At 36.9% G+C, this 23,413-nt stretch overlaps 4 protein-coding genes across 14 annotated transcripts in view; all 4 read left to right on the top strand.

Annotated features, from left to right (window-relative positions):
• LOC127837315 (neurogenic locus Notch protein-like) overlaps positions 1–23,413 on the top strand; it is a 516,941-nt gene that overhangs the window by 35,722 nt on the left and 457,806 nt on the right. The gene's annotated exons all lie outside the window — the stretch shown is intronic.
• Positions 1–23,413, top strand: part of LOC127837312 (neurogenic locus notch homolog protein 1-like) — a 141,340-nt gene that overhangs the window by 30,208 nt on the left and 87,719 nt on the right. The gene's annotated exons all lie outside the window — the stretch shown is intronic.
• On the top strand, positions 127–6,211 carry LOC127837326 (uncharacterized). Of its 2 annotated transcripts, XM_052364289.1 has the most exons (5): positions 127–444; positions 3,997–4,134; positions 4,360–4,497; positions 5,484–5,619; positions 5,824–6,211. In XM_052364289.1, the coding sequence occupies exons 1-4, from the start codon at positions 216–218 to the stop codon at positions 5,525–5,527; spliced, it is 549 nt and encodes a 182-aa protein (XP_052220249.1). In that variant the 5' UTR covers positions 127–215; the 3' UTR covers positions 5,528–5,619; positions 5,824–6,211. The 2 variants fall into 2 exon arrangements, with proteins under 2 accessions (XP_052220249.1, XP_052220248.1); XM_052364288.1 differs by lacking the exons at positions 4,360–4,497; positions 5,824–6,211 and adding an exon at positions 5,110–5,247 and having other exon boundaries at positions 147–444; positions 5,484–5,725.
• LOC127837329 (uncharacterized) lies at positions 7,918–22,323 on the top strand. The gene is made up of 4 exons (XM_052364294.1): positions 7,918–8,024; positions 19,352–19,418; positions 19,895–20,037; positions 22,021–22,323. The coding sequence occupies exons 1-4, from the start codon at positions 7,922–7,924 to the stop codon at positions 22,146–22,148; spliced, it is 441 nt and encodes a 146-aa protein (XP_052220254.1). The 5' UTR covers positions 7,918–7,921; the 3' UTR covers positions 22,149–22,323.

Here is a 23,413-nt window from a genome sequence, read left to right on the forward strand (position 1 = left end):
TGCAATAACAATACTTCCACCCTCACTGCCAAATTTTTAGGCGGTACAGATTCTGGAAGTTAGACAATGTCTGTTAGCACATGCTTTGTGCATAATTTTTAATTGTATGAGTCTTTATATTACATTATTAAGAAAATGATCAAAATAACAGCGAATCCGATGCTTTAAGTGTGTTTTGTAACCCACAAACAAAGTGATTTATAGCCATTTCCAGAATGGCCGCTAAAAGAAATGTGGAGTTGGGCTTTGTCGAAGAAAAAGAGATATTCCTTCTGAAAAGTAGATTCTTTCCGAGCAAAGTATGCGGTTTGCCCTCATGGCTGTCATTGAATCTACTTCCAAGCGCAGAGGAGCTGACATGTCGTGTTTGTTCGAAACCAACCGTGTTTCTTTTACAGTACAGGTCTACGCACCAGATTCTTCAAAAAGTTTCGCTTTCCATTGGTCAGTTTTCATATGTATTTGCTGCAATCATAACTGTTGCAAATCGAATTACGCAGACAATTTGATTGTGTTCAGGTCTCAGCTGCCAAAAGTAAACGATTTTTTTAGTTGCCAGCCTCCTGCAGAGTTTCCCATCGAAAATGAGATAGATGCCTCTAAATATGCCAAGCTGTACAGGGTAGATGCATCTGTTACGATGCAACTAAATTTTCACGACTAACAAGTGGACAGACTGTTGTAATTAGAGAATTTATCTGGAAAAAGGAAGATCAACCTTGCATAGTTGCTACAAGGAACACTAAAATATTCAGTACATCTAGTTAGTTCTTCTTGAATGCTCTGAGCTCTTGTGCGGTGTCAGTATCGAAAGCCGAACTGTTAAATTGCAATGCTTATGTATGTATGTATGTATGTATGTATGTATGTATGTATGTATGTATGTATGTATGTATGTATGTATGTATGTATTTTTGTATGTATGTATGTATGTATGTATGTATGTATGTATGTATGTAAGTATGTATGTATGTATGTATGTATGTATGTATGTATGTATGTATGTATGTATGTATGTATGTATGTATGTATGTATGTATGTATGTATGTATGTATGTATGTATATATTTAATTACACTTTCCGGCCTGTTTTTTTTTAAATATATAATTACTTTCTATTATAATTATCAAATTTGGAATTGAGGATATCATACTCATTGCTTGACAGACAAGCTTATATGCGGATTTATTTCATTACAAACAGCTTCAAAATTTAATTTATTGTTTATATAAGTGACGATTTCGGCCTATTTTTTTTTTCAAAATTTGGCTCTTACAAGAGGTGGCCTCCACGTGGCAAGAGCTGGGCAACATATTCATTTTGTTGGCAAACTACCTCATGTATATTTAGAGAGAAATTGAATAGTATTCTGCTATTTGTTTAAACTTAAGTCAATATCTAACGAAGTTATTATTTACTAAATACATATATATTCAGTCACCTAAAAACACTATTGTGCTTTATATTTAAACTTAAATAACTTAATATTTACTTTCAAATATTCAGTACTAAAACATAACGCGAGAACAATTACAAAACAATTGTTCAATAACAATCCATATCGTCTCCTATTTCCTTCTTTGTTCATATCATCCGCTCTTTCCGATAATCCTTCTTTGTCTATATCATCCGCTCTTTACTATATACCCTATATCATCCGCTCTTTTATCCGCCTTTTAGTACGTGCCTATTTTAAACATATTAAACATTGACGAGTAAAGAACAAGCATTACACGAACATGATGTAAAATAATTATTTTTGAAAGATTCGGGTATATTTGATGCCGATTTGGGTAGATTTAGGAAGTTCAAATATTAAGTGGTGTGTAACCTATATTTGATTAAAAGTATTTATTTTTTTTTGGGGGGGGGGGGGAAATCAAACATTGTGACGAGTAAAGATGAAGCATTACACAAACATGCTGTAAAATAATTATTTTTACAACATTTGGGTATATTTGATGCCGATTTGGGTCGATTTGGGAAGATCAAATAGTTAGTGGTGTGTAATTATATTTGATTTCAAGTATTTTTATTGGGAAATTAAACATTGTGACGAGTAAAGATGAAGCATTACACAAACATGATGTAAACTAATTATTTTTAAAAGATTTGGGTATATTTGATGCCGATTTGGGTAGATTTGGGAAGATCAAATATTTAGTGGTGTGTAACCTATATTTGATTTAAACTATTTTAATTGGGAAATTAAACATTGTGACGAGTAAAGATAAAGCACTACACAAACATGATGTAAAATAGTTATTTTTAAAAGATTTAGGTATATTTGATGTAGATTTATGGATATTTGATGTAGATTTGGGTAGATTTGGGTAGATTTGGGTCGATTTGGGTAGATTTGGGTAGATTTGGGTAATTCGTGTCGCCCCTTTTTGAATGCTCTGAGCTGTTCTTGATTAGACCAAATTCAATGTCAAAATAATAAGTCTCAAGTTTGTCTATAAATTCGAATTCAATCAACCTAAAACAGCGTAACAAACACAATACCTGTTACCATCGATATAAATTTGCGTGTTGTTTGTTGATAAATGCTAAAAAGATTTTTTTTATAAAAACTGTCGTTAAACCGAAAGTCCAAGTTTTGAATTGACCATTATCTATCTTACGGAGGTTCCGTAGAAAGTCAGTGTATTACAATTGGTTGGTTAGACACAAGATCTGTCTAGGAGAGGATTCCGGTGACAATCAATAGCGTATTTTTGAATTCAGAATTTTCGGAGTACTCGGCTTTTTCAATTTCAAAAACGTAAACATTTTTATAAACTGTTGACATGTTTTAAACATTAGGGAATAATATGATTATTATTCGAACACACCACATCATGTAACAGGGCCCTCGTTTGGCCGTTTTTGGGGCCGAAATTCGGCCCCATTCCCCCCTTAAAATAGTATACTTTTTTCCCCTATTTCAACTAAAAATTCCCCCTCCAAAAAAAAAAAATTATTTTTTTTTTTTTACTTTTATACCTATGTTGCCAGCTGGTATTGTGCTATGAACCTTTGATAACATGTATATTTATGTAAATTACATTAAAATATAGCAATTTTAAGTGTTGAATGGTTGGTGATAAGATTTTCTAAAAGTCCCCTTTTCGCCCAAAACGACGCAAAATTCCCCCCTCTAAGGGCCCGGCCCCAATCCCCCAAAGTGTAGAAAGGGCCCTGCGTAAGTTGTTTTAATTTGTGCATTTGTAATATATATATGATCTGTTTGTGTTTATTTATGCCAGAAAATAGATCATGTTGCTAATATTACAAAATAAAGTAGCGCCCAGATTTCAGGGAGGAGACTTGACATGGAATATTCAAATAACCAGTTGCAACTCCCAGCGACCCGGAGTTTAGTGTTTTCATTGATCAGTCAATTTTATAATAAAGTGAACGTGCATGCAACTGGAGCAGGCCAAAAACATCACTAATTCTTATGTGTTGACAAGCAACTTTGCTTTGCCATTGTTTGAGGGATTGTTTAATTTTAATATTTTTAAATTTTTGACTTGTAGAGTTTCCCTTAAGGTTGACCGCTATGGGGCTTTGGGACTTGATGGCTATGCCATACCTTCCAATGAACCAATACAATACTAACCTCCCATGCATGTTGACATTATTTATTCCACATCACAATGTGCAAGTTATCAACAGCTTGTTTTATAAATGACCATGCTGTGCATGGTTATAAACCTTTATTGGAAGAAAAAATTACAAAAATACTGACTTCTTTAGAAATAGTTGCAGTTTTGGTAGTTTGAATGTATATACCAGTATGTAGATATGGTACATACATTAATTAAGCTGTGTTGTAGTAAATCACCTGATGAAATCAGTTTTCTGGCTTATAGCTGTTTAATTTAAATCAAATTCATTTAAAGAAAACTGCAGCAACAGCCCATAGATATTTAAAAATGAACATATCTGCTTGTTGTTTAAGATCAAATAGTTGTTTCAGATTGTTAAGTCAAGCTGTTATCTTTCAGAAAATGATATGCCACAAGCGATTGAGCAGCCATCAATGGACATTAGTGCTGAGCTGTCGACAGAAACTGTCAGTCATCATTTGCAGCCTCTTGACAGGCCTTTGGCTCAAAGAGACTCTGATATGGCATCAGACAATGGTATGTTTGTGTGTGTGTGTGTGTGTGTGTTAATGTAGCACACCAAATGTGCTACATAATAAGCAATCTTTTAGTTAATCACCTGATGGAATCCATTTTCCGGCTTATAGTTGTTTAAGTTTAAATTGATGTAAAGAATGCTGCAGCAACAGCCCATTGACATCTGCTTGTTGTGAAAGATCAAATAGATCTTTCAGATTGTAAAGTCAAGCTGTTATCTTTCAGAAAATGATTTGCCTCAAGCGATTGAGCAGCCATCAATGGACAGTAGTGCCAAGCTGTTGACAGAAACTGTCAGTCATCATTTTCAGCCTCCAGACAGGCCTTCAGGTCAAAGAGACTATGACATGAAATCAGCCAATGGTATGTTTGTGTGTGTGTGTGTTTATGTAGCACACCAAACATGCTACATATTAAGCTATCTTGTAGTTAATCATCTGATGGAATCAGTTTTCTGGCTGATAGCTGTTTAATTTTAAATTCATGTGAAGAATGCTGTAGCAAAAGCCCATTGATAATTATGTTGAACACATCTGCTTGTTGTAAAAGATCAAATAGATGTTTCAGATGGTAAAATCGAGCTGTTATCTTTCAGAAAATGATTTGCCTCCAGGGATAGATCAGCAATCAATGGACTAGTGCTGAGCTGTTGACAGAAACCATCAGTCATCATTTGCAGACTCCTGACCGGCTTTCGGCTAAAAGAGACTCTGATATGGAATCAGAAAATGGTATGTTTGTGTGTGTGTGTGTGTGTGTGTGTTTATGTAGCACACCAAAAGTGCTACATGTTAAGTAATCTTGAAGTTAATCACCTGATGGAATCAGTTTTCCGGCTTATAGCTGTTTAAGTTTAATCAAATTCATTTGAAGAATGCTGCAGCAACAGCCCATTGATATTTATATTGAACATCTGCTTGTTGTGAAAGATCAAATAGATCTTTCAGATTGTAAAGTCGAGCTATTATCTTTCAGAAAATGATTTGCCTCAAGCGATTGAGCAGCCATCAATGGACAGTAGTGCCGAGCTGTTGACAGAAACTGTATGTCATCATTTTCAGCCTCCAGACAGGCCTTCAGGTCGAAGAGACTCTGACATGAAATCAGCCAATGGTATGTTTGTGTGTGTGTGTGTGTGTTTATGTAGCACACCAAACATGCTACATATTAAGCTATCTTGTAGTTAATCATCTGATGGAATCAGTTTTCTGGCTAATAGCTGTTTAATTTTAAATTCATGTAAAGAATGCTGTAGCAAAAGCCCATTGATGATTATGTTGAACACATCTGCTTGTTGTGAAAGATCAAATAGATGTTTCAGATGGTAAAAGTGAGCTGTTATCTTTCAGAAAATGATTTGCCTCCAGGGATAGATCAGCAATCAATGGACTAGTGCTGAGCTGTCGACAGTAACCATCAGTCATCATTTGCAGACTCCTGACCAGCCTTCGGCTAAAAGAGACTCTGATATGGAATCAGAAAATGGTATTTTTGTGTGTGTGTGTGTGTGTTTATGTAGCACACCAAAAGTGCTACATATTAAGTAATCTTGAAGTTAATTAAGTTTAATCAAATTCATTTGAAGAATGCTGCAGCAACAGCCCATTGATATTTATATTGAACACATCTGCTTGTTGTGAATGATCCAATAGATGTTTCAGATGGTAAAGTCAAACTGTTATCTTTCAGAAAATTATTTGCCTCCAGCGATTGATCAGCCATCAATGGACAGTAGTGCTTAGCTGTCGACAGAAACCATCAGTCATCATTTGCAGCCTCCTGAAAGGTCTTCGGCTCAAAGAGACTCTGATATGGAATCAGGCAATGGTATGTTTGTGTGTGTGTGTGTTTATGTAGCACATAAAACGTGCTACATTTTAAGCCGTCTTTTAATAAATCACCATATGAAATCAATTTTCCAGCTTATAGCTGTTTAAGTTTAATTAAATTCATTTGAAGAATACTGCAGCAACAGCCCATTGATATTTATATGGAACACAACTGCTTGTTGTGAAAGATCAAATAGATGTTTCAGATGGTAAAGTCAAACTGTTATCTTTCAAAAAATGATTTGCCTCCAGCGATTGATCAGCCATCAATGGACAGTAGTGCCGAGCTGTCGACAGAAACCATCAGTCATCATTTGCAGCCTCCTGAAAGGTCTTCAGCTCAAAGAGACTCTGATATGGAATCAGGCAATGGTATGTTTGTGTGTGTGTGTGTTTATGTAGCACACCAAATGTGCTACATATTAAAGTGATATTATATGCATTTTTCACTGTTGAATTAAGCTGAAAATAATGAACAGGTCAAAAGAGTTAGTTAAAATGTGGTTTCTGACCAATTATCTGCCATTCATCTTTCTACCAGTTGTTTATAAAAAGTTTATATTTTATTCGATATTTTACATGACAACCCAGTCCTCTAAGCTGAAATAATCCGTAAAACAAAATAGTGTCTTTGTGTTGAATGAATGAATCTGCACTAACACTAGATTTAGATTCACATCGTAAATCGAATCTTGTGTGTCATCAGTTGTCAAAACGAAAGTACTGTTGATGTTTAAATGCATTATTTTTCTCTTTCTGGGATATTGTTTTAGTATGTTGATGCTGCATTAACAAATATAAGTGTATATGAAGTGAAAACACCAAAAACAAACAACGGTTGCGATAGCCACCTATAAACTGTAATATGCCTATAATACAGCTCCAGATAATTTTTTCAGCCGAGGGGTATTTCACTCATGAAATTTTTAATTGATGAGTAAAAATCAAAATCTGATAATTTTAAGGAGTAACTTTGTTCAAAGGATCAGAATTAATAATACACTGTACATGTAATGTTAACTCGCTATAACAAGCAGTTTGTACACAATAAAGCAATCACTTTTGTTTTATTTAACAGTTTTTCTGATTTTTTTTTGCCCTTGGCTTATAAGCAGCCATTAATCCCTTTTTTCCGTCTTGATTTGGCAAGCCACTGTTTAGCACACACTGTACAGCCACGATCAAAATCTAAGCTTGGCCCACAAAACTTGTTCATTATATGTGTATTTTGGCGCCATTTAAAAAGGTGCTTGAAGGTAAAAGTTTTTTCCATAGTGCCACACAAGAGATCAACTGATAGCAAAAATTATATGCTTGAAGTTGGGCGATTCGGGTTTTATCGAATGTAATGTCAAATGTTTTCACCATGAGCGTATATCGATGCTCAACATTGCAGCGGGGAGCCCGTTGTATCAACATGTCTCTATCGTGGGCCAACATGAAATGATACTGTTCTGACTGAGGAGTAAATGAGGTCGGGAACCACATTCTATACATAGATGGTGATATCACTACATTTTTACCGGTGAGGACACAGTATCGGAAACCAGTCATGTTTACATAAAATTAACTGCATGTATAAACGGTTAATACGCATTGAAATTGCACACGATGCGTAATCCTAATTTAGTCAGGAGTTTTTTTACTCAACAAAATTTTAAGTCGTGCGTATTTTCTTTTTTGTCATGCATACTTTACGCAAATACGCATCTTATCTGGCCCTCTGGCCTATAATATCACTTTAAGCAATCTTGTAGTTAATCACCTAATGAAATCCGTTTCCTGGATTACAGTAGTTTAAGTTTAAATTAATGTAAAGAATGCTGCAGCAACAGCCCATTGATATTTATATTAAACACATCTGCTAGTTGTGAAAGATCAAATAGATGTTTTCGATTGTAAAGTTGAGCTGTTATCTTTCAGAAAAAGATTTGCCTCCAGCGATTTAGAGGCCATCAATGGACAGTCATGCAGAGCTGTCGACAGAAACTGTCAGTCATCATTTGCAGCCTCTTGACAGGCCTTCGGCTCAAAAAGACTCTGATATGGAATTAGACAATGGTATGATTGTGTGTGGGTGTTAATGTAGCACACCAAACGTGCTACATATTAAGCCTTCATGTTTTTTGTTAGCTCTATTTTATAGCCGAATCACAAAAAGTATACTTTTTCCCAAAATTTGCTTTAAAAATTCCCCATTGGGAAAAAAGCGCTAATGACAAAGTCTATTTCGATTTTTAACAAAGCGTAGCCTGATCCAGTCTTGCACAGTTTTTAGCTCGACTATTATATATAAAATATACATAGTGGAGCTATCCTACTCACCCTGGCGTCGGTGTGAGTGTTAGCATGAGCGTAAGCGTGAGCGTGCAAATCTTAAAGTTTGCGTACCACCCCAAATATTTCCTATGTCCCTTGACATATTGCTTTAATATTGTGCAAACTTCTTTACCAACTTGACCCCAATTTATAAACAAGAGAAGACAACTGTATCAAGCATTTTTATACGCCCGTCTATGACGGGACGTATTATGGTATACCCCTCGTCCGTCCGTCCGTCTGTTAATGTCGTACGCTACGTCAAATATCCTTTGACAGATTTTCTTCAAATTTTAACACAATCTTAATATTGATGAACCCTGATCCCCTTTCGTTTTTGACGGAATTCTGAATTGTCGTTCCAGAGTTATGGGACTTTGTTCGTCAAAATTTCGTGATTTCATTGAATGTCCTACTGTAGCTCAAATATCCTTCGATGGATTTTTTTCAAATTTCAACACAATCTTAATATTGATAAACCCTGATCCCCTTTCGTTTTTGACGGAATTCTGAATTGTCGTTCCAGAGTTATGGGACTTTGTTCGTCAAAATTTCGTCATTTCATTGAATGTCCTACTGTAGCTCAAATATCCTTCGATGGATTTTTTTTTTTTTTTTTTAGTATCCCTGAAAAATTGAACAAGGTGAGCTTTTTTCTATTCCGATTGTACACTACCACTTACCCATCTACATTTCTCTTTTATTATTGGTCAAAATATCTATAACAGGTTTACTTCAACTCCATATCCTCTAAAGAAATGCATACATATACTCAAAAAAAGATATGGTATGAATGTCAAGGAGACGGCGCTCCATGCTCATGTACTTATAAAATAAACCATGTATTCAAATACAAATAAACTGAAGTAAAAAAATGATTCAAAGGGTTATTTATTACCTTACTACTTCATTGGCGAACAACGGGCGTATCATGCGCTCATGGCGCAGCTGTTTATTTAAGAATTATGGCCCTTTTTCCATTTAGAGTATGCATATTATTGATAAATCTAAGTTAAATTTTGCGTACCACCTGCAATATTTTCAATGTCCCTTGACATTTTGCTTTCATATTTTGCAAACTTCTTAAACAACATGACCCCAATATATAAACAAGAGCAGACAAATGTATCAAGCATTTTGTAAGAATTATGGCCCTTTTTATGCCCCCTTTTAATGTCATAAATACTGACCTGTTATCGTATGCTTATACTTTCCAAGGGGAAATAACTCATCCGGAATTTTAACTGGGAATCCGCCACCTCAATACCGTAATACAGGCCAGGTTAAACATAGTGCAATGCAACCTAGCCAAAAATCGGTAACCAACCCTCAATATTCTTTCCGGATCAACCAGGTGTATACGTGTCTTTTACGGCTCTGAATTAAAATATTGTTTTTCACTTGGTTGATTGGGGTTTTGAATAGATAAATTGTGTTATTTATCTTTTTATTTCTCATTCGGATTAATTTGTGTGGATTTAATGGATTTTGTTTCATTTGTAAAAGGTAAGCCATGCTTGTTTTTATCGAACAATGGTTTATTTCTACCATGCTGGGTGTTTTCAGGCGCGAACGACCACGTGCAAAACGTGCTCTTCTAATACATTGCTAGAACGTGCAAAGCATGTTCTTCTAATGTGTTACGAGATCGTGCAAAGCGTGTTCTTCTATTGACAGATTGTTTATCATTTGCCATTGTGTGCAAAAATGATTTTAACGTTCCGTATGACAATCTAATTGATCGTCATTTTATTTTTCATCTGTTTTGAATTAAACTTTTGTTTAATTTATGATCTACGGCAGTATTATTATAATTTTCATTATGGTCAAATAATGATTTTATGTGCCGTATGATAATCTGGTCTGTGACCAGTTTATGGTTGAATATGCTTTGCTCTTGTTTTTCATATATTCGACTACATGATGGTCGCAGAAACAAGAGTGGATAAATACCCGGTGACTTCGCAGATCATGGATGATAGTTGCAGTATCAGTCACCGGGTATCGGGCACGATCGCGACCGTACTATGCTAAGTCTCTTAGACAGTCGGTCAACATCAGACCATATGGCGACACCCGTCAGCCGGTCTTTGCCCGATGGCATTGGTCAAGGACATCGACCAATGCCGGACCATTTGGCATCCGCCATACGGTCATTATCCGGTGACAACACTGGTCATGATATGACCGGTACGTCACCGGGGACGTTGATCACGGACCATTGATCGACGTCTGACCGGCCGGTCCGGTCACCGGTCATGTCACCGGTCCGGTCCGGTCATTGATCACCGGTCCGGTCACCGGTCATGTCACCGGTCCGGTCACCGGTCATGTCACCGGTCCGGTCCGGTCACCGGTCATGTCACCGGTCCGGTCCGGTCACCGGTCCGGTCCGGTCACCGGTCCGGTCATTGATCACCGGTCCGGTCCGGTCACCGGTCCGGTCACCGGTCATGTCACCGGTCCGGTCACCGGTCATGTCACCGGTCCGGTCCGGTCACCGGTCCGGTCACCGGTCCGGTCCGGTCACCGGTCCGGTCATTGATCACCGGTCCGGTCACCGGTCATGTCACCGGTCCGGTCACCGGTCATGTCACCGGTCCGGTCCGGTCACCGGTCATGTCACCGGTCCGGTCATGTCACCGGTCCGGTCATGTCAACGGTCCGGTCCGGTCACCGGTCCGGTCATTGATCACCGCTCCGGTCACCGGTCAACAGTCATCAGTTAGGCCTGCCACCGATAACACCAGTCACCGGTCAAGAAGAAGAACTCGGTCTTCTTCATTGAATTATTCTCCTATTCTTCGTTGAATACATCGTCTTCATCAAGGATTAGACATCGGACACGCTCTTCTTCGTCGAGCAGTTCTCATCGTCGCGGCTCTCGTAAGCGATCACGTCGTCACTCACGGAGACGTTATTCTAGAAGATCTCGGTCTCATCGCAGCCGATCCACATCTCGGCCGATCCAGATCTCGACATCGCAGGAAACGAGGACGTCGTCAACCTTCACGTAGACATCAGCGGACTGCATTGAGCACCACTGGATATTTATCGAACATACCTCTCCTTCATTGAGCAGTTCTCGGCGTTGATACGCTCGTAAGCGATCATGTCAATGCTCACGGAGACAATAGTGTAGAAGACAATATTTCCAGCGTAGCCGAACAATATTTCGGCATCGAAGTTATATGGATGTCGCCACTTCTCACGTAGGCGTTAATGAACCTACTGGTCATATCGACGTTCTCCATTTTATTCCTTTAGGAATATCATGTCTCCATTCCACGTGTGATGGTTCTTCTTATGGCATCCACACATGTTGCAGTCACCGAGCCGTAGTTGTATACGAACACTAGTTCGTTTAACATTCAGGCTTCGGGATAAGCTGTTCTTTTCTCCACTACGACTACAAGGACACTTATGCCTATTAATACTGATAATCTACCGTTGTTTTCCGGTTATCATTATCAGATGACTTCGTGGATGGTCATTCTTCTGCACCAAATATTTCCATTCTGACGCAGTTATATTATACCGGTCCCGATCACCGGACATCGGTCACCATTCATCGGTCATATCACCGATCACTGATCACCGGTCAGAATAAGTGATGTCTCATCGCCATCGGATTGGATTTTTTTGGCATGATCTTCTTTTCCGAGCAGTGCTTGACATTGATAACAGACCATATGGATTCCACCATTTTTCGGTCTTTAACTGGTAACGTCACCGGTCATATTATGACTGGTCCGTTCACCGGGCTACAGTTACCGGTCATTGACCGTTCCGGTTCGGTCACCACTTACCAATTACCGGTATTCCACTGTGTTTTCATCGGTCAATTTTTAGTATCACGGGTATCGTCTACATTACATAGTTGTATACCCCTGGCTATGATTGTATTGAATACTATATTTTATGGATTCAACAATCTACATGACTTTTTGTGTTTTTCAATACTGATGTTCTACTGGCGACGGTTACCAAATCATGCTATATCTGTTATTTGTACTTCTATCTCAACCGGCTACATGCAGACTACTGGTCTTGCAGATAGATCGGCTGAAGTGGGCTCGGAGACTAGCATTGAGGTCGAACATTACTATTTGACTTCTATTAATTTATGTTCGAGACCCGAAGGATGAATTGTTTTAACCGCCTTTTCCTGTCGGCTACAGACTTTGCAGTCAGTGTCACGGAACAGTTGGGACACATTAATGACGCTAACAGGATTAGCAAGACGACATTTGTATCGACTTCTGCTTTTCTATTGCTCCTACGGCAGTGCATATTTTCAAGCTACTGGAATCAACAAGAGTTCTGATACATAGGATTGCCTATCAGATTGACCGCATAGCGGCTACAGTCTTGTAGATGGCTTAGGACCTATTGAACTCAGATCTTAGATCCTAGGATCTGGAGGGACCTCATCTTAAAGTTATTCTTCTATTACACTTCTGGCCATAACAGGCCGTCTTCCTATAACTGGTCGTATTCCTTTCGGAATTCGTCCAGGTTAGAAGTCTTGAAGTAAATGGATTAATCAAGTCAGAATTTAAGACTTCCATGCATTCTACCGGCAAGCGTGGACCCGCTTAAGGTTACCCCTAGGGTTTTCACCTTTTTCTGCCATCACACCTCCGATTCCGGAGGTACCACTATCAATCATATTTCCGTACTTCGCAAATCGATGACTTCGCGACCTGTATTATCCAGGATTTTAAAGGCGCCTGTTATTGGTTCAAGAAGAGGCTATATTCTGTAGATAGGTCATAAACTTATAAGTGTTAAACACTGTCCTTTTCTACCAATTTTCAAGTGTGTTTGGAGTGGGAAAGTTCGGCTTGCCGTGGTTTCTTTGCCCACCCATCCTTGACAAATGGTTCCGGTCACCGGTCGGTATTTACCGGTCCGGTCACCGGTCCTTCTGCTGAGACGTCATTTCTTACGTCCGTTTCAGCTTTATTTTTTAGATAATTGTATTAATCTCGGGATTATTTAATGACACAGATTTCCATCTTTTTTGTCATTTTTTTACCACTATTCAGTGGTCTCTAGACTAGAAGATTATCTTGGCAAGAATATAGTTTATTCTACCACAACCTTCCTTACATCTTATACAGATGTGAGCAGATAAGGTTATGGACGATCACATAGAACAACGTATCTTGATTTTCTCAATTATGTGGTATCCTAACGAATATCACCTGCACATCTACATCTTGAAAAGCGAAAATTCTTTTTAGCTGTTTTTCATTTACAACACATTTTCACGATTCCTTTGTGATGGTTTCAACTATCACACATCGGTCGTGGTTTACTTACAGACACGGAGGTGATCATATTATCACTCCTTGTAACTGGAAATCAGGAACTTATTCGTTCTTTGCAAGAACAACAAATTTTCTCTATCGTCTTTCTCATACCAGTTCGTCTCAACGCCCTGTTGGACCTTTTGTCCTGCAGTTCTTTCTTTCGAATTATTTTTCCGTTGGGTTCAATAATGTAATTGCGCATGCGCGGCAGTGAAGTTGCAGACGAGTTGCATGGTGTACATAGTATATCAAAGAATGTTGTTTATCATCAAACGCTAGTTATTAGCGTTATGCGATCGTATATCGCAGTGTATACCGGTATGCTGAACAACGTCAACAATGCAGTTCACAGAAATCGATCCAGCAGGGTGTGCGATTGTTATACATTCGTCCATTGACATAAACTGGAATATCTTGCCTTCTTGGTGAGTTTTTGCAATAACTGAGTTTTTGCCATAATTTCATAAAATATACTTAATGAACCATGGGATTATGGTTCTACGACCTATTAAGTCTCCTGTACAATTATTTTCAGGAAACTTCTTCACAGGTCAAATATCATATCTCACTGAGACATATTTTTACTGATCCAAACATGTGCCACTTCATGTCTGGCCATTAATAACTTTTAGTTATCTCTACAGAAGTACGTTTTTCTGTTAGAGTTTCAATCCTTGTTACTTGTGCAAGGATAATTCCATCAGAACTGTATAAAGGTTCTATGGAAATTCATTTTTTACTGGGTAATTGAGAGCATAGTTATTACCTTAATCACTCTGCTAGATACATAGAGGTTTTTCTCATCTTTTTCTTGATGATAAGAAATTTGTTCTTTTCTTCATCAAAGGATAGAGATTATGCTTTCGTATACCTTGTTTTGTGTAAGTCATCGCAACTCTGTGCTGTCTTACCTATTTTGGAACTGATCCAAACTATGGAACGTCAACACTATGTTTTTCGTTCCTTTACCTTCTTAAGCGGTTTTGACTTGTGTAACATGTTGGGATGCTTAATGAGCTCCCTATGAACCTTTTTCATCAGGCTTATTAACAGTTCCAATATAATTTTAAGACGGTTTTCCTTCTTATTATGGCTTTTACCATACGGAGAAGTGAAATTCATGCTTTTTCTGTTGAATACGACCAATTCCAGTTGGATCTATTGTCGTTTTCACTTTGTTGTGTCAGCCAGGATTCCTTGCTTAATATCAAGTCCTCTATATGGCTTCTACCTTCAAGTTTCCAAGTTTTCTTAAACTGGTAGTCATGAAGATGAGGATAAACTTCTTTGGGCAATCAGGGCTTTGAAGTTCTATCTCAGCAGTGTTAGTCAGAAGTCCATTCGAGGTTCTCAAAGACACTCTTCATTTCCCCAAAAAAGGGGGGGGGGAGATGTGTCTGCGGCTTCTATTTCTCGGGGTTAGACCTCGACTAAGGAAAGTTAATCTTATCCTATCTAAGGATTCATTCCTTTTTAGGATCTGACCGCATGAATTAAGAGCTCTGTCTGTTTTGTGGGCATATATTAATCACACCCCACTTTTTGACGTGCTCTAAGCTGTTTACTGGAGGAATCCGACCACCTTGTCATCTTTTTATCTTCGTTTTCTGAAGTGCCAACAATACAATTTGTATACGTTTGGGCTTGTTGTGGTTTCACTAACGGTAGTGTCTTCTTTACGACATAGACATATTACTCTGTCCGAGAAGTCATAATTAATACCGTTTTAACGAAGATTACTTGATATCATTAGCTGATAACCCTGTTTATGGGTTCTACTGTGTTGGGAAAATATATACGAACCTTCCCACCGCAGCTGCAAAATCAGCATACGATAACAGGTCAGTATTTATGACATTAAAACAAATTTTTTAAATAAAATTCATTTTAATTATTAAATACTTACCTGTTATCGGTAAGTCCCACCTCCCACCCCGCTATTCGATTAATATTTTTGTATATATATTGAAAGAATATTGAGGGTTGGTTACCGATTTTTGGCTAGGTTGCATTGCACTATGTTTAACCTGGCCTGTATTACGGTATTGAGGTGGCGGATTCCCAGTTAAAATTCCGGATGAGTTATTTCCCCTTGGAAAGTATAAGCATACGATAACAGGTAAGTATTTAATAATTAAAATGAATTTTATTTAAAAAATTTGTTTCAAAGAAAAGGGTTCATGTAGTGATCGGACTGTCCATCTGTCTGTCAGTCCTTCCGTCACACTTTGCGGTTAGGTTTTGAAAAAGCTAATAACTTTTATGTCCCTTGAGATATAACCTTCAAATTTGGTATGCATGTGTATATAGACAAGGCCTTTCCATATGCAAATTTTTTTTTACCCCTGGGACCTTGACCTGGAACTTAGGGTCCGCGTTTAGGTTTCGAAATCTGCGTTTAGGTTTAAAGAATTGCTCATAACTTCTATGTCCCTTCAGATATAACACCTGCAATATTTTCAATGTCCCTGGACATTTTGCTTTCATATTATGCAAACTTCTTAACCAACATGACCCCAATATATAAACAAGAGCAGACAAATGTATCAAGCATTTTGTAAGAATTATGGCCCTTTTTATGCCCCCTTTCAAAGAAAAGGGTTCATGTAGTGATCGGACTGTCCATCCGTCTGTCAGTCCCTCCGTCACACTTTGCGGTTAGGTTTTGAAAAATGCTAATAACTTTTATGTCCCTTGAGATATAACCTTCAAATTTGGTATGCATGTGTATATAGACAAGGCCTTTCCATACGCAAATTTTTTTTTACCCCTGTGACCTTGACCTGGAACCTAGGGTCCGCGTTTAGGTTTCGAAATCTGCGTTTAGGTTTAAAAAATTGCTCATAACTTCTATGTCCCTTCAGATATAACCTTCATATTTGGTATGCATGTGTATATGGACAAGGCCTTTCCATACGAACACACATTTTTAGCCCTGTGACCTTGACCTTGAACTTAGGGTCCACGTTTAGGTTTCAAAATCTGCGTTTCTGTTTCGAAAAATGCTCATAACTTCATCAAAGCGTTTATAGGGGGCATATGTCATCCTATGGTGACAGCTCTTGTTGTCTTTGTAACTGAATATTTTGTAAAATTTTGTGTTTAGATCCACTTAACTTCTAAAGTATCAAAGCTATTGCTTTCAAACTTCAAATATTTTCTTACTATCATTAGGGTACTGTATCTGGCAAGTTCAATTGGACCTTGACCTTTGAATGACCTTTACTCTCAAGGTCAAAAGAATAAATTTTAGTTAAATTTCCATTTCTTCTTCATTTATGATCACCCCAAAAAAAATTATTTTGAAAGATTGTCTAATAAATGACCACACCCCACATTATACCCCCTCACACCCCCCCTACCCTACCCAAAAAGATTTTTTTTCTATGAAACATTGTTAAAGAAAAATAATATTTATTTACTTTATTTTTGAACGACCGTCCAAACTTCCCACGCAAGCTATTGCTATCAAACTTAAAATTAAATCTTATTAGTTTGTTTTATGTCTTTACAAATGTTCAATAGATTGTGGAAAATATACCTGATCTATTATCTTGACCCTATTGAATAATTTGAACAATTTCCCTATGATGGCTTACGTTATGCTGTCAAGCACTGGAATAGTTGACCGCGCTGTCCTCTGACAGTAAGATTTTACCATGATTTGCATAACGTCTGCATTATTCCTGTGCCCGATATTATCTGTGTTGTTCAGGCTCTTATTATATTTCTGATAAAATTTAAGTGTTTTGTGATTCGGCTGAGTGGAAAACAAGTATGTTACACAATTTGAAATGTTACGTTAAAAAGATTCCAAAGCAAAAAAGTGGCCAAACAAAAACTGTTGATTTTTTTAAGCAAGCATCATTAAATAAAGTAACATTCCAACAATGCAAAGCGCTGACTGATATTCAACATGTTGAAACTAGGGAAATTAGTTTGTGACTGAAGACTTTGTGTGAGCTCTCTATGTGGAAAACTTTAGCATGATGGTGTTTGTTGTGTTTGGGATTAAAGATGTTGAAATATTTCATGTAATTTTAAATCACAATTTATTTTCCCAATTTCTTGAAATGCTAATAAAATTCCCAATTTCAAAGCCATGGGCTATCTTCCCAAAATGCTTAATAAAACCCTGGCCTTCTTGTAACAAATCACCTGGTGAAATCAGTTTTCTGGCCCATAGCTCACCAAACGTTCTATATTTTAAGTTGTCTTGTAGTTAATAACCTGATGAAATCAGTTTTCTGGCTTATAAGCTTTGCTGTTAAAGTTTAATGAAATTCATTTCAAGAATACTGCAGCCCATTGATAAAATATCAAAACAACTGCTTGGTGTTAAAGATCAAATAAATAGATTTATTAGATAGATAAGTTGATTTTAACATGAAATGCATAGATTTGCATGGCAGCATGTTATATACATGCAATAAATAATAAAAACAATCTGCATGTATAAACAAAGCCATGTCAATCAACAGCATATGTTAAGGATTGCACAAAAAGGGGTTAGCCATTAAACCCTTATTTACATAGATGTTCCAAATGGTATAGTAAAGCTGTTATTTTTCAGAAAATGATGTGTGTGTGTGTGTGTTTATGTAGCACATCAAACGTGCTACATTTGAAGCCGTCTTATAGTTAATCACCTGATGAAATCAGTGTCTGGTTTATAGCTGTTTAAGTTTAACTAAATTCATTTAAAGAATGCTGCAGCAACAGCCCATTGATATTAAATAGGGATGGCAAAACTATTTGAATATTCGAAAATTCAATTGAATCGTCTGTATTGGAATTGCAGAGTTGGCATTTGAATATTTGCAACCTATTATTTCAATCAATTTTGTGCTTTTTAATTAATTACCCACAAGCTGCTAATTAATGACCCACAAGTTGCTTACTGAATACATCAACAATAACAACTAATTGCGAACCAAAATTAAAAGGGGTTAACATGTTTGATAAGACACTCTTCCTGTCAAACTGACAACATGCTGTTATCAGAAGAAGGGGTATATTGTTTTGCTGGATGTTGGTCGGTCTGTCTGTGGTTGGTTGGTCTGTCAGTCTGTCTGTTTGTTGGTAGACCATTGTGGAACACGTGTGTTTGTTTATGTAGCACACCAAACGTGCTACATATTGAGCCTCCTTGTAATCAATTGCCTGATGACATCTGTTTTCTGGCTTATAGATGTTAATTTGAATTCATTTTAAGAGTACTGCAGCTACAGCCCATTGATATCAAATATGACCCCATCTGTATGGGAAATGGCATTAGACTGTTGTATGTTTTAGCTCACATGGTTAGCTTTTGTTATACCAAGATGTCCATAGACTTAAAAACTCCAGGCTGAATTTAATTTTAATCTTCATATTCATACAAAGCCCATGTAATATTATCTCATTTCTGTATGTACCTCCATTAAAGTCTACATTGTAGGTATATTAGTTTGAATACTCTATAGTCGAGCATTATCTATTAAATGGACAGCTCTTCTTGTTAAATAAGTGTGTGTCTGTATCTGTCTGTGGTTATGTAGCACATAAAAAGTGCTACGTGTTAAGCATCCTGTTATGAATTTATTTTTTTGGCTTAAAGCAGATAAAGTTTGTATATAGAATGTTCCTGTAGAATACTGAAGCTTCAGACAATACATATTTGATACATGCAATACATCTGTTTGTTTGAAAGATAAAGACATTGCTTTCTCTTTATCAAGCTCATTCCATTATACATAACATCTGTTTTAGGCAATGAAGTTGTTGATGATTCAGAGTCTGATGTGGGATCAGAAATTTGGCCATTTCCATTTCTAAGGTAAGTCAGCTCTCCTATCATTTATTGGGAACATTGTGTGCTGATGGCTTAGTCTGTTGTAATTACTAAAATCTGAAAGGCTCTGTTTGAGCTATAGTGTGTTTTTTATGTCATCCAATTTGTCATTGATTGCTCTAAATGAAAACTCCTCGGCAACTGCTTTGCCAACTTTATAGTAACGACATGAATAATCCTTGTGTGGTCTGTCACCCAAATAGCAAGGACCATTCCCCTCTATTGCAAAAAATGCATATTAGCTGCCAGAGCTGAAAAAAAGAAACATTCACAACATTTCCTGAATTGCTTGGGCCAAATTAAAGCAAGAACTATCACAAGCAACGAATTGTGTTTATTAAATTGCCAATCCAGCATTGTAAAGTCTGGAAACTAAGCACATATTTGAATATAAGCATATCTGGAAAATAAGTACTGTGGTTACTGTACCAATGTTTAGTTTGCACTTGTTTGGTTAACAGGTCCAGGAATATCCAAATTCATGAACCAGATGAAAAGGATAAATTCGAAGATTGTGATGACAATGTTCTGGATCCAGATTATCACCCTGAAGAAGACTCGCAGGAAAGTGATAGTGACTGTGGCAACCTGAGAGATAACTTTGGTAAGTTCTCCTTGTAGTGTGAAGTGAAAAGTGGGCAAGGAATAAGATTTAATTTAAATGTTTTCTACAGTATGTGCAAATGAGGTGTAAGGTCAGTGTCACATTATTAAAGGTCATGTTCAGTTTAATTATGTATCTAGTGTACCTTTTAACGGTTTTAAGATTCATATTCTTCTCAAAGATTTTTATGGGTCAAAAATTTCTAGTTGACCTTCTTGAAGCACCTTCATAGATAGACACTTGGACTGCTGCATGTGACTTGGAATGAAAACTTAACTTGGGATTTTATCAAAAAGGGCCATTATTTGGCTTAAATGCTTGTTCCAGTATGCCGCCAGAGCTTAAAACATTTATTGATTGAATTTTAAAATTGTTCATGTCAAGTGAAAACATGGCCACGGAAAGGGTGGTTTGTCATTTTCCATGTATATATGTAGTAAATAAAGCCAGTGAACACTCTAGAAAAACTGTTCTTATGGGTATTAAAAATATGGCCACCACAGTGGGTACGGTAATTTTCTAAATAAGCCTAGTGTAAATACTTTGGAACACCATCTTTTAAAGTCAGTCTTACCAATGTTTTGAAATATTTGCTGAAGAGTTTTAATCATTGCTTCTTTCCATCTCAGTCTCTCAGTTGAGCGACCCAGGGCCTATTGGCCCTTTTGTTAACTATATGTGTATATGACATTTTTAGCTCCACTATTATATATGAAATATATATAGTGGAGCTATCCTACTCACGTCGGCGTTTCTGTTCCCGTTAGCGTTAGCGTGCAAATGTAAAAGTTTGCGTACCACCCCAAATATTAGCTATGTCCTTTGACATATTGCCTTTATATTTTGCATACTTCTTTACCAACATTACCCCCAATCTATAAACAAGAGCAGACAACTGTATCAAGCATTCTGACAGAATTATGGCCCCTTCTATACTTAGATAATTGAACATTTTGCTAAAATAGCCATAACTTCTTTATTTATAATCACATTTGATTCATTCTTTGACACCCACATTATACCCCCCCCCCCACCCTCCATGATGGCTTACGTTATACTGTCAAGCACTCGAATAGTCGAGCACACTGTCCTCTGACAGCTCTTGTTTTTTTTATGCATCACACCAAATGTGCTACATATAACTAATCCATCTACTTGTTCCCCACAGAACAGTGAAAGTAAGCAATAGGTTTGCAGTGTAATATTTTCAGCCATCATTTTAATAGATTGTCCTGGGCCATGGTTAAATTTTTCTGTACAATTAGCAAATGGTTACATGTACATCCAGTTATTAATTTGTTTTCTGCATTTAAAAAATTGGTATGTAGATATAAAACAAGATGATTCTTTGCATTTTGCAGTTCATCCTGTATATTTATCAAGTGGTTATGTGCAGATTACAAGACATGAAGTCGTTCTGTACACTTGTCAGGTTGTTATGTAGATGCATGAGATTGTTCTTTGCATTCGGCACTTAATGCTGTACATATGCTAAAAACTTTTTTGGTTGAAACTTTTGACATGCATTGATTAAAATAGACATTTTAAACTGCGGCCCTATATAATATGGCTCTGTATATATTACCTAGAAATGTCTTTTTATATGAAATCGAGAAAATAACAAATAATAAAATAAATGACGAGCTTTGGCACCCATTGGCGGCGCTCTTGCCTCTACTTTTTATGCCCCCAGTAGGGTGGCATATAGCAGTTGAACTGTCAGTCTGTCTGTCAGTCCTAAACTTTAACATTGGCCATAACTTTTGCAATATTGAATATAGCAGCTTGATATTTGTCATGCATGTGTATCTCATAGAGCTTCACATTTTGAGTGCTGAAAGGTCAAGATTATTTTCACAAGGCAAGGAAAGTTATACAATCAAAAAATAAAAAAAATTAATTCAAAGCGGCGCAGTAGGGGGCATTGTGTTTCTGACTTGTTATCTATTGTTATCCATGTTTTCATATCTATTTCTAAAACAGGGAAAACAGGGAAAAAGAAACAGGTGCATAGACCATGTTATTGTCAAGAGAATGCTGCATTGCTTGATGCATTTTCCTCCTACCTAGTCCCGAACTGCAGGCATCTACCTAGGGAAAACGGGAAATAATGAAAGTTCAGGACAACTGCAAAGCACTTGGAAACAGAACATGGATGAACATCAAGTATCAGCTGAAATAATGCAGTGTAAAATTTGAGTGTGATTGACACTTAATAAAACTTAGGAGGGGCATTTCTGAAATTCTGAGAATGTGTGCATATATTGTTAACTACTACAGCCTTCTCCCTCTTAAGACTTATAAAATCAGAAAAATAGATAAGAAGACTGCACCAGGAAGGTGATACTCTTGTTTTTGTGATTGGATGAATAACACATTTGGGAAAAAATTATGTTAAAGAAATATTCAATGGGACATCATCACATGGGTTTTGGGTCCTGATTCTATTATTGTTTCCTGTCTCATATTATTTGATTGAAATATTTTACTGATTGTAAAGTTTTGTGTAAGGCAAATTCAAGAGTTTGTATGTACATGATGTATGTAAAAATATGTGTATGAGGGTCATTTAAAAAGTCTGCAGCATTGCCATATTTTTGTAATAACTTATTTAAAGGTATATATGTACGTTTGTCTGTCAGGTCAATCTTTTGAGTGCAACTACTACAGTTTTGCATGGATGGCTTTCAAATTTGGTAGAGCAACTAGACATGATGTAATTAATTATGTTTGATCAATAGTGTCGTATTTTAAGAACTGTTGCAGTCTTTTCCAATACCTCTTGTATAAGTGTATATATATGTTGTTTTTTTACATTAAAGTTGGAACACCCATTCATTTAATATAGGCTGATAAAGAAAGAAATTCAGCAATTTATCCATAACCCTAAGACTTAGGGCTTTGATACTTTGTGTGTGTTTTTCTAAGTTGGCTCACCGATTATTGTCTTCTACCGGTTTCACCGGAGGGGACTTGTGGTTTGTGCTCTGTGTGTCTGTCTGTCTGTCGGTCCATCACACTTTTCTGGATCCTGTGATATACTTTAAAAGTTCTTCATATTTTTCACGAAACTTGAAACATAGATAGATGGCAATATAGATATTATTCAAATCATTTCATTTTGTTCCTACGTCAAAAATTCTGGTTGCTATGGCAACAAATAAAAAAATTAATAAAAATTCTGACAATTGTGGAGCTGGTATGGGACATATATTGCTTGGCAGTAGTCTTGTTTAACATAAGATGATAAAGAAAGAAATTCAGCAATTTATCCATAACCCTAAGACTTAGGGCTTTGATATTTTTTGTGATTTTTATGTCCCCCACCGCTATATTGTTTTTGCCCTGTCGGTTGGTTGGTTTGTTGGTTGGTTTG

This window comes from Dreissena polymorpha, chromosome 7 (genome assembly GCF_020536995.1).
Source record: "Dreissena polymorpha isolate Duluth1 chromosome 7, UMN_Dpol_1.0, whole genome shotgun sequence".
NCBI classification, from domain to species: domain Eukaryota; kingdom Metazoa; phylum Mollusca; class Bivalvia; order Myida; family Dreissenidae; genus Dreissena; species Dreissena polymorpha.

Excerpts from the sequence above, each read along its gene's own strand:
- LOC127837326 (XM_052364289.1), top strand. The coding sequence starts at position 216 with ATGGCCGCTAAAAGAAATGTGGAGTTGGGCTTTGTCGAAGAAAAAGAG. Across the intron at positions 4,135-4,359 it reads TGATATGGCATCAGACAATG|AAAATGATTTGCCTCAAGCG; the intron begins GTATGTTTGTGT and ends GTTATCTTTCAG. Across the intron at positions 4,498-5,483 it reads TGACATGAAATCAGCCAATG|AAAATGATTTGCCTCCAGGG; the intron begins GTATGTTTGTGT and ends GTTATCTTTCAG.
- LOC127837329 (XM_052364294.1), top strand. The coding sequence starts at position 7,922 with ATGGACAGTCATGCAGAGCTGTCGACAGAAACTGTCAGTCATCATTTG. Across the intron at positions 8,025-19,351 it reads TGATATGGAATTAGACAATG|GCAATGAAGTTGTTGATGAT; the intron begins GTATGATTGTGT and ends CATCTGTTTTAG. Across the intron at positions 20,038-22,020 it reads CAACCTGAGAGATAACTTTG|GGAAAACAGGGAAAAAGAAA; the intron begins GTAAGTTCTCCT and ends TTTCTAAAACAG.